We start from the raw sequence: 10,751 nt of genomic DNA on the forward strand, positions 1-10,751 counted from the left end.
AAAAGGTGTTAGAATGTTTTTAACATTGAAGCAAATTAGCTTTGTGTGTTCTAGAAAAGCTTCTTATAACCAATGATATTGTTCATATGCTTATTCTATCAATGACTTTAATTTTTATTTAACATATGCAAACTCTTCTAAAAATTATGCATTTTTATAATTCATAATTTAAGTTATGATTTTTTATTAATTTATTAGGTGAATATTTTATGAAATTGCATGAGGCGTTACTTAGCGCCATTTATTTTATTGTAGAAGAATGGAAAAATGGGAAGAGGTGGCTAGCTTCACGAGCAGGAAACTTGTGGCAGCCGGTTCAAAACCTGAGTGTATCACTTTTTCCAATTAAAAATTGTGCTACTGAAGCCGGGACTTGCTTGTTAGGGGATTTACTGTGGACAAAATAAAAATTAGGGGTTATGTGCAAAGAAGCACACCACACGCCTTATCTTCATTGTTCGGTCACTTCAGCATCGTGGGTGTATGCAAACACAATTAGCATCATATTTGCACAAGCCAAGTTTTTACACCACTTCGATGAATGTCGCAAGTTCTAACACTAAAGTGACCGTTTGCGTCAAGTTTTACCACCTATGTAATTGACTGTTTTACAAATTCTGCTTATTGCTTCATTAGTGTGTAGAGTGGACACGTGTATGCGTAATTTTGCATGGGCAGCAATTATTCAGACAAACACTCCTAGAATAGAAGCAAAACCAATCCTGAATCAGAAAGCAAACTAACCCGTGATTGAATGGTTGGGAGGACTGTGGTATCCCCTTGTCCCTCTGTGCGAAGCGGTGTCGAGGCTTCGTACAGAGCTAGCGAGGGTGTTGTGCCCGGTTTTGGCAACCTTCTAGAAGTTCCAACCGATTTTTTCCGATTTTGAGAAACTTCTAGAAGGTTCCCTGAACCGTTTTTTTTTCTTTTTCTGTTTCAAAATTGTTTTGGATTTTGAAAAAATGTTCTGGCATTTGGAAAAATGTTTCAGAATTCGAAAAATTATTCAAGATTTTGAAAAAATGTTCCGGAATTTGTAAAAATATTCTGGATTTTTAAAAAATATTCCGGAATTTGAAAATTCCGGAAATTGAAAAAATGTTCCGGAATTTGAAAAAATGTTCTGGAATTTTTATCTAAATGTTTTGGTATTTTCATAAAATGTTCTGAAATTTTACAAAATGTAACAGAATTCGAAAACATGTAGAATTTTCAAAATCGTGAAAACCTTTTTGAAATATACGAATAATTTTGAAAACAGAACATTTTTCAATTTGTGAATAAATTTCATTATCGCTAACAGTTCAAAACAGCACACGAAACTACAGAAACGCGCGCGCGGACCATAAAGCCCGCCAGGGACACACCTCTGTGCGAAAGGGCAGCAACTTGACGCACAACACGTCATATAGGAGCTCCCGTCCTCACGATGGTCTTGGTCACGAAGTCCGAAATCGGGTCACGCTGGTCCCTCGCATGAGTTGTGCGTGGGCCTGCAGGAAGACGGGCCTGGATACCCTTGGTTCGACTGACCCGATAGATTCTTTCTGTTTCTCCACTTTCTCCCTTCTCGTTATCCTTTCAAGATTTCCTTGGTTCACTTTTTAAAATTCGCAATTTTTTCATGAAAGTTTTTCAAAATGGATAAACCTCTTCAAACTCATGAACGTTTTCCAATTTTGGGCTTATTTCCCAAATTCATGAACTTAATTGAATTTTGTAAAAAGATCATGAATTTTTTTAAACCACAAACATATTCAGATTTTTTCTAATTTATTTTGGGTTTTCTTTTTTTGCATTTTTCAAAAGTCATCAGTTAACCTGTCAAGTGGTTAACCATTGACCGAAAGCGAATAAGGTCACGCTAATGGCTGACCCATATGTGCAGGCGCGTGCACGCACCGTAACCCTAACAAGCGCGGAAGGTGCCAATTAGGGGGACTCCTTTTTATCAGCCATAGCTTCAAGTTCAACCTCGACTCGATTTGTTTAGGCAACCTCAACTCGTAATTGGGTCTGAAATTTCTTTCCTCCTGGTTGAAAAATCTGCCATCGACACTTAGTTGGACATGAGATTTTTTTTTTGCCTTAGTTTCATCATCACTCGTAACTTGCCACTCACTTGTAAGTGGAAGGAGAACAAGGGAACCAAGCAGAACACGAAGCCTACCATATGTTTGTACTTCTATATCTTTTCAAAAAATGGCCCAAATACATCTATAGAGTTGTCAAACATGAAACTACATACATGGATGTTTTATCCTGGTTTTCAGTTCAATTTGTGCTGTATAAATGACAAAGAAAAAGGTGTTGCAAAAAAATTATGAAACGTCTGAATCAATAATGGTACACACATAATTTTACAGGGCTTTTACAGGCAGGTAAATTTTGATTGGAGATTAAGGAGATGAAGGCCCTACCCCCTTTGAAAATCAGAGAAGGAGAGGTTAGTTTGAAAGAAGAAATCCTAATCAGCGTGTAACCTAATGTAGCTCTTTGTACGTTTAACTTTTTTGCGTCTCAGTCACGGACGGAAACAGGGGGGCGTGCAGCCCCCCCCCCCTCCCCTCCCGCAACGATCGACGAAATCTGAAGTATTCAGTATATATTTTCCTGATATGCGCAAGTATGTATTTATTTACGCCCCCCTCCTTCAACGGCTATATCTAAATCCTGGCTTCGTCACTGGTCTCAATGGCATTCATTTAGCATTATCTACTGTAGTTTGAGATGGAGTGGACCCACACAATAGCTCTCGGTGCAACATGATTGCTTTAGCACGTCGAGCATCAGTGGTAGGGATTAGTGTGTGCACTAGGTATGCTCTAGCAGGTGTATATAAGAGCATCTTCAACAGTGTATATGTTTAACCATTAATATAAATGTCCACGTTAGCAGCCAACATCACATCATACAAGCTCTTTAATAAAGCGTGTGTTAACCGTATATAAAATAACAAAACGATTCCACTAAATGTAGAAGAAATGACTATGTTTGTTTCGGAGCTTGTGTCTGAATCGTTGCCTCAAGTTCATACATTTTTTTTATTATGTATCATGTCATTAAAATCATCTATGTGACAATTTTATTCATGAAGATCATACAACTATTAAAGATGCCCTGACTGACGGCTTGTGTTTTTGCATGTTGCGAATTGTACTGCGGGAAACAGGCACCCGAACACTGGTCCACCAGCTACAGCAGTTTACGGCTAATTAAATGATGCACGATCAGTTGAATAGGCAGGTCGGAAGAACCATCGAAAAAAAAACAATCAAACAAACAGGAGATGGGATATGCTACTTTATAGGATTATAAATGACGATGACGTCATACTTAGATGTCCCAAAAATGGTACTGACTTTCAGTGCGTCTTGCTCTTGTTCGCCAGGTGAGGGAACGCGCCGAGGATGTTCTGCGCCCTCAGGTCCTGCCTCGTCAAGATCCCCACAATCGGAGATATCTGCACACCAAAATCAACCCATCATCAGATCCAAATGCGCAAGAACAATCTGTCGATGCTTTGAGCTTGGTGAATCATTTGATTTGGCACCTCGGGGCCCTGGTACTTGGGCATGATGAGCATGTGCCGGAGCGCGACGGAGCGGAAGAGCACGACGGCCTTGGCCACCGACATGGTCTCCACCACGGTGTACGGCGTCGTGTTGGTGAACGGGTGGAGGTCGATGTACATCTCCAGCTCCTCCGGCGTCAGCTCGATGTCGTCGATCTTGCAGTTCTTGTCGGCGAGCTCCACCGACGAGAACCGCTCCCTGGCCTCCCACTCCTCCGTCCTCCTCTTCTCCGCCAGGAACCACCGCTTCCTCAGCACGGCCACCAGGTGCGACCGGAGGACCAGCCCGTGCAGCTCCGACAGGCCGGGCCTCGGCCGGTCCACCACCGGGAACCCGTTGTGGCCGGTGCTCCGCAGCACCTCCAGGACGTTGGACACCTTCTCGACTACCTGGAGGTTGATGGTGCGCGGCTTGGCTGCGGCGAGCTCGCCCACGGTGAGGTCCTTCATCCATGGCTCTGGCTTGGGTTCTAGGAAGGGAAGCCCCTTGAGGTCGAGGATGATCTCGTAGATGCTGGGGTTGAAGGCGTCGCCGACGGTCTTGGCGATGAGCAGCACGAACATGGTCATGGGGAGCAGGGTGAGGTTGTTGGTGAGCTCCAGGAAGATGACGCACAGCGAGACGGTCATCCTCATGGAGCCCGACATGAGCGCCGCCGCGCCCAGCACGGCGTAGAGCCCGTGGTCGATGCGCGCGGCCACCGCGCTCTGGAGCACGAGCGCCACGATGCGGCCGTAGGCGGCGCCCATGAGGATGATCGGGAGGAAGAGCCCCGACGGCACGGCGATGCCGAATGTGAAGAGCCCCAGCACGCAGTAGATGACGAAGAAGATGAGCAGCGAGTCCAGCCGGAACTCGCCGGGGGTGCCCGTGGAGAAGATGTTGCGCGTGGCGTCCACGTTGGTGGCGTGCAGGAGGGTGGCCAGGTCGTTGTACTGCCCGGCCGGGCAGTTGAACTGCTTGAAATTGCCGCTCCTCCCGGTGGCCGGGCACGCGGCGCCGAACGCCGGGTCGCACGGCGTGCACGGCACGGCGAACGGGAGCACGTACAGCCCCGCCGACGTGAACACGCACACGACGAGCGCCAGCGCCAGCTTCGCCATCCGGCCCTTGTCGTTGATGAGGTTGTAGAGCCGGAGCACCATGTGGAGGACGTGGTTGTAGAGCGCGCCGAGGACGCCGCCGATGACGCCGACGAGCGTGACCAGGAGGAGGTCGCCCAGCCGGTACCGGACGGTGACGTCGCTGACGTCGAAGATGATGAGCCCGCCCTCGCCGAAGAGGCCGCACCGCCCGCCGCGGCACACCTCGATGAACCCGCGCAGCACCACCACCACGGTGGCCGTGCTGAAGAAGGTGCGCCAGAGCAGCGCGCTGCGCCACCACGTCGCCACCTCCTCCAGCGCAAACAGCACGCCGCCCACGGGCGACCGGAACGCGGCGCACACGCCGGAAGACGCGCCGCAGGTGATGAGGTCGCGCCGGTCGCGGTCGTTGTTGAAGTAACGCAGCCACCTCCAGCGGAGGCGGAACCGGCCGGAGCCGCCCTGGCTGAGCAGGTTGGCGAGGCACGCGCCGATGTGCACCAGCGGGCCTTCCTTGCCGAGATCCAGCCCCGACGACACCGCGCAGATGCTGCCTATGATCTGACCATCGTACCAAAAAAAAAAATTCAATCCATTAATGTCTCTCTTGCAGCTTCGAGTAGTCGCATCACACATTTCCAATTTCAGCCTGGAACATGAACAGAAGAAGAAAGGAATCAGTGCTTCATTATTGGTACCTTGACAATGAGCTGCGGCGCGCCGAACATGTTGGGCGTGTCGACGCCGTTGAGGTAGGCCTTGATCTCGGGGATGCCCGGGCCGGCGGCGGTGGGGGCGAAGACGACGCAGAGCACGGCGGCGATGAACGTCAGCACGAAGTTAATGCCGGAGAAGTAGAAGAAGCCGGCCCAGTACCTGAATGCACAGATAGAATATAATTAATTCCCCGGCCAACAACTCTGGTCCCGCCGTCTGTAGATAGATCTCGCCGCACCTCTTCTCCCGGACGAGCTGGACCATGTGGAGCATCTTGAGGCCGGAGATGTTCTCGATGGCGAGGTTGATGAGCGAGGCGATGACGCCGGTGAGGAGGCCCACCAGGAACGCCAGCGACCACTTGAGGAAGATGTACTGCAGCACCTCCACGTTGGACCGGCTCCTCCAGTCGTGCTTGAACAGATCGTTCTCGATGATCCTGCAGCCATTATTTCAGCTCAATTCACTAAAGCAAACCAACCTATAATTGCACGAACGGAGTTGTAAAGGCTAAGCATGCATGTATCGAGAGGTCGAACACTCACTCGTAGTCGAGGCTCTCGATGTGGGAGACCTTGGCGCCGACCATGGCGAGGTGGCTGGAGGTCAGCGTGTTGCTTCTCTTCAGCAGCGGCTTCTCCAGGGAGCTGATGCCGTCGCCGGCGCTCCCTGGGTCCTCCGGGCTGCTGCCGACGCCATTGCCGTGCTTGAGACCAGGCGTCTCTCCGGCGAGCCCGAGCCCCGGGCTCTGGTCTTCCTCCATGCCTGTCCTCCTGTCAAACTGAGCTCCGTTTCTCCAAATCCGGGAGGGATATCAAGATCTCAAGATCAGGTCAAGGAGGATGGGGTTCGTGGATGTATGTATCCGTATATAAATGGAATCACGTGGACTTGCCGCTCAAATGCTCTTATCTGGCAGTTTATCTGTCTGGTCCGGCTTGCAAGTGGATCAACAACCTGTGGCGTCCCGTGGAAGAAGAAGAGGTAGAGAATTATTTGCTGAGTTTATTTTCTTATATGTTTGTAGCGATCCGAGTACGTGGGCAAGCTTGAAGACAGCGAAATGGAGTGATCTGCTCGCTTGTTGGCAGGGAGATAAGACCGTGGAAGGAGGGGCAATGATTAATTTGGTGGGCCCTGTTGAGGGAAAATGCCATGTGGGTTGAAAGTGATTGCTCCGTGCTTTGGTTCTAAGTTATAGTTAGAATATGAATCATTGTTCTCGTTTTGGTGCATCTCATCATCATGAGTTTTTTTTTTTGCCCTTTTAGCATTGAAGGTTTTGCTACATGGAAATATAATGGGCACTAAGGAGAGTGGTGTTTTGGTTCATAGATGCAAATGCATCTATTATGAAAATAAATAAATAAATATATATATAAACATAATTTAAGTATTAAAAAAATAAACAATAATTTTGCGTGTACATTCGGACATTCTATGTTTGCACATAAAATTTTAAAACGACATAATTTTGCGTGATTGCTCCATGCTTCGGTTCTAAGTTACATTTCGAATATCATTGTTTTTGTTTTGGTGCATGTCATCATTCCTCGCAAGCATTGCTAGCTTCTAACCAAATTCTTCAGGATCACCAAGATTGTTGTTAGATTTTTATTCTTCAAATGAGGAAATTTCCTTTGCCTTCAGTGCACGAGACTTTCCATAGCTTGGTCCATAGAGATTTGTTTTCTCAGCTTGTTGGAATTCATGAGTATTGAGTCTTTCAAGAATATCAATAGGATCTAGTGACTTGTACTCTCCGCGCTCTTGAATCATCAAAGTTAGTGTGTCAAATGAGGAATCAAGAGACCTTAGCAGTTTGTTCACCACCTCATGGTTGGTGCTGTCAATGGCACCAAGAGCCTGAAGCTCATTGGAGATATCAATGAGGCGATCGAAGGTTTGCTGAACATTTTCATTGTCGAGTCTTTTGAAACGGTTGAAGAGATTGCGAAGAACATCAACTCGGGAGTCACGTTGAGTTGAGACTCCTTCGTTGACTTTGGACAACCTGTCCCATATGAGCTTCGCGGTTTCCGAAGCACTCACTCTGCCATACTGACCTTTCCTCAGATGGCCACATATGATATTCTCCACTTGAGAGTCGAGTTGCTTGAATCTCTTCATATCAGCAGCGTTGATAGTGGAAGTGTTAGAGGAACACTATTTTCCACAACATACCAGAGATCATTGTCAATTGCTTCAAGATGCATGCACATCTTGATCTTCTAGTAGGGGTAGGCCGTCCAATCAAAGGTAGGACAACCCACAGGGACAATGATCATACCTGAAGTGGACTCAACTAAAACTCCGTGTGTATCAAACGTCGCAACGTAACTGGATGACTATAAGGATGCTCTAGAGGTATCTCCGAGGGTGTCTGTCGAGTTTGCATGGATCAAGATTGGGATTTGTCACTCCGTGTGACGGAGAGGTATCTCAGGGCCCACTCGGTAATACAACATCACAGGAAACATGCAAGCAATGTTACTGAATAGTTAGCCACCGGATCTTGTATTATGGAACGAGTAAAGAGACTTAGCGGTAACGAGATTGAACTAGGTATGAAGATACCGATGATCGAATCTCGAGAAAGTAACATACTGATAGACAAAGGGAATTGTATACGGGATTGAATGAATCCTTAACATAGTGGTCGATCGATAAAGATATTCGTAGAATATGTAGGAGACAATATGGACATCCAGGTCCCGCTATTGGTTATTGGCCGGAGAGTGTCTCGGTCATGTCTGCATACTTCTCGAACCCGCATGGTTTGACACTTAAAGTTCGGTGGCGATTTGGTATTAGTGAGTTATGTGTGAAGATAACTGAATGTTATTCTGAGTCCCGGATGAGATCTTGGACATCACGAGGAGCTCTGTAATGGTCTGGAGGTAAAGATTTATATATGGTAAGTCATATTTTGGCTATCGGAAAAGTTTCGAGGTTTTCGGTATTGTATCGGGAAGCTTCTAGAAGGTTCCAGAAACTACTGGAGGTGTACGGAAGTCCACAGAGGGTTCTACCATGTCCCAAGGGTTTGCATGGGCTGAGGGAAGACATAGTGGCCTTATTGGGCCAAGCGCACAAGTCCCTCAAGGCCCATGCAGTTGGGAAAGGTGGAAAGTCCACCTTTATATGAAAGGGAAGGAAGAGGACTAGGATTCCAGCTTCTCCCCCCTTGGATGCACCCTAGGGCTTGGAGGGGCTGTTCTCCACGCCCCTCCACCTATATATAAAGGGGAGGGGCGTCCCTCGCTCTCCCTAGATCATTTTCTCCTCCGTTCACGGTTTCGGTAGCGCTAGGCGTAGCCCTGCCGGGATAGCACCACCGCCGCCGCCACCACGCCATCGTGTTGCCGGAGAACACATCTACTACTCCGCCCTCGCTCGCTGGATCGGGTAGGCGGAGACTTCATCGAGCTGGACGTTTGCTGAACACGGAGGTGTCGTCCGTTCGGCGCTCGATCGAGAGTTCGTGGGACGGATCGTGATTGGATCGCGAAGACGTACCACTACATCAACCACGTTCTTTAACGCTTCCTCTTAGCGATCTACAAGGGTATGTAGATACAATCTCTCCTCTCGTAGATGCTCATTACCATGGATAGATCTTGTATGTGCGTAGGAATTTTTTTGTTTCCCATGCAACGTTCCCCAACACGTGCTCCCTGGTTCCAATGCAAGTCAGGTGTTGTGTTTGATGTTCATGCTTAGGGTTGATGATACAAGTTAGGGTGCATGTGCTAGTTAGCTATATTTGTGTTGTCTCTGATGTTCGTGCTTCGTATTCTTGTGCATGCTAGCTAGATTGGTGCATGATTTCACTATGCTCATGGTATTCATGGCAGGTAGGACCAATGTTGTCGTGGTTTTGTCACAGCAGATGTCCTCGTGAAAGGACTTAGTATTGGAGCCATCGCACTTTGGTGGCGACTCAAAGGGGTTGAACGGGAGAGAGACAGCGATTTACCCAGGTTCGGCCCCTCGTGAGGAGGTAAAGGCCTACGTCCTGCTTTGAGTTGTATTGATGGAGTTTTGATTACCAGGAGGGCGTAACTCGCCAGACCTAGCACTCGATGATTTCTAACCTGTCCTCTTCTCCCCTGGGACTCGCCTTTATATACAGGTCGAGTCCTTAGGGTTTACAAGGGTCCTTTCCTTTTCACAAATCGCGACTCTTGCGATCTCTAAGTCGCCGCCCTTCCAAAGCTTGGAGACCTTCTTTATTATGGACTCCTTCCGAAAGTCATAAACCGCCATACTACTCTCGGCTTTACCAGACCAAGGCCCAAACTACATTTTAGATGAGTCGCCAGCTTTGGTGACCCGGCCCAACTAGGGCGGGTTATCAACAAATAATATCCCCAACATTAGGCCCCAGATTGACTTGAGTTTCCTTCACGCCAATATCTTTGCTCAATTTAAGGGCGATTCATCTTCACTCTTCTTATGCACCATGCACTCAAACCGCCATCAGTTGCGAAAAAACCTGAGTTGCCAAACCGCTTCTTGTTAGCTCCTTCCTCGAATCTCGGAAAGGACAACGACGTAATCTCTCAACGGATCCTTCGACATCGTTATCCCAAAAATTTCGGGGCGCCATCATGGCGAATCTTTATCGTTTGGCAGTTCCCGCTCACAGCGCCTCGATTCCAGCGCCTGCCCTGTTAAATAGGTGGGGGGAGGACTGGGCGCATTTCACCTACCCGCATTATCGCCCTTCTCCCCCCATTATTGCAGCGAAAATCTCACCGCCACCTGAGAGCTCCTCCGCCGTCCGAAGACCTCGTCGCCGCCCAAAAACTTTGGTGCTGCCCGAGGACTTCGTCGCCACCGAACACCCCGTCGGGGCCGAGCAGTTTCGCCGCTGTCGAACGCCTCGCCGCCGTCGAGCACTTCGTCGCCGCCGTACACCTCGTCATCGCCGAACATCTCGTCACTACCTCGAGGCTTTCGCATTCGTCTGAAACCTTCATCGCCGTCCGCGCAGCACTCACGGCGAAACCTTCTTCGGACGTCTCCGGCCATATCCACCAGGTTAGCTTCCGCCATTTTAAGAGTAGATCCAAGTTCTTCCGAAGTTCATACCTACTGTGCTTTGGGCATCTCCCGCATGGCTCTATTTGTTCCTATTTAATTGATGGCGATGATGACGAGAAAGCCAATGTCCTTGATACCTTTATCTATCCGCTCTTGATTTGCACACTTAAAGTAGCACTTCATCAAATCAGCAGTATTATCCCATCTTAGTCGTAGGTTGCCGTCTTCGGTTATTTTCCGCGTTTATTTCCATCTATCCAGTAGATCCATAAGCTACCGCTTGTTATGTAAAAACTGTTTGTAATCTTCATACTTCGCCATTTTT

At 48.1% G+C, this 10,751-nt stretch overlaps 1 protein-coding gene across 1 annotated transcript; it reads right to left on the minus strand.

Moving 5' to 3' along the window:
- Positions 1-3,107: 3,107 nt before the first annotated feature.
- On the minus strand, positions 3,108-6,445 carry LOC123403982 (chloride channel protein CLC-b-like). The gene is made up of 5 exons (XM_045097884.1): positions 5,923-6,445; positions 5,616-5,816; positions 5,359-5,536; positions 3,554-5,221; positions 3,108-3,463 (listed from the first exon to the last, which is right to left on the minus strand). Exons 1-5 carry the CDS (start codon positions 6,138-6,140, stop codon positions 3,365-3,367), a joined length of 2,364 nt encoding a protein of 787 aa, XP_044953819.1. The 5' UTR covers positions 6,141-6,445; the 3' UTR covers positions 3,108-3,364.
- Positions 6,446-10,751: the final 4,306 nt, after the last annotated feature.

This window comes from Hordeum vulgare, chromosome 6H (genome assembly GCF_904849725.1).
Source record: "Hordeum vulgare subsp. vulgare chromosome 6H, MorexV3_pseudomolecules_assembly, whole genome shotgun sequence".
In the NCBI taxonomy this organism is placed as follows: Eukaryota; Viridiplantae; Streptophyta; class Magnoliopsida; order Poales; family Poaceae; genus Hordeum; species Hordeum vulgare.

What these genes read in the sequence shown, in the direction of transcription:
- LOC123403982 (XM_045097884.1), bottom strand. Translation starts at nt 6,140, where the DNA reads ATGGAGGAAGACCAGAGCCCGGGGCTCGGGCTCGCCGGAGAGACGCCT. An exon ending in CAGCTCGTCCGGGAGAAGAG is followed by an intron (nt 5,537 to 5,615) that starts GTGCGGCGAGAT and finishes CTGTGCATTCAG; the next exon opens with GTACTGGGCCGGCTTCTTCT. An exon ending in CGCCGCAGCTCATTGTCAAG is followed by an intron (nt 5,222 to 5,358) that starts GTACCAATAATG and finishes TACGATGGTCAG; the next exon opens with ATCATAGGCAGCATCTGCGC.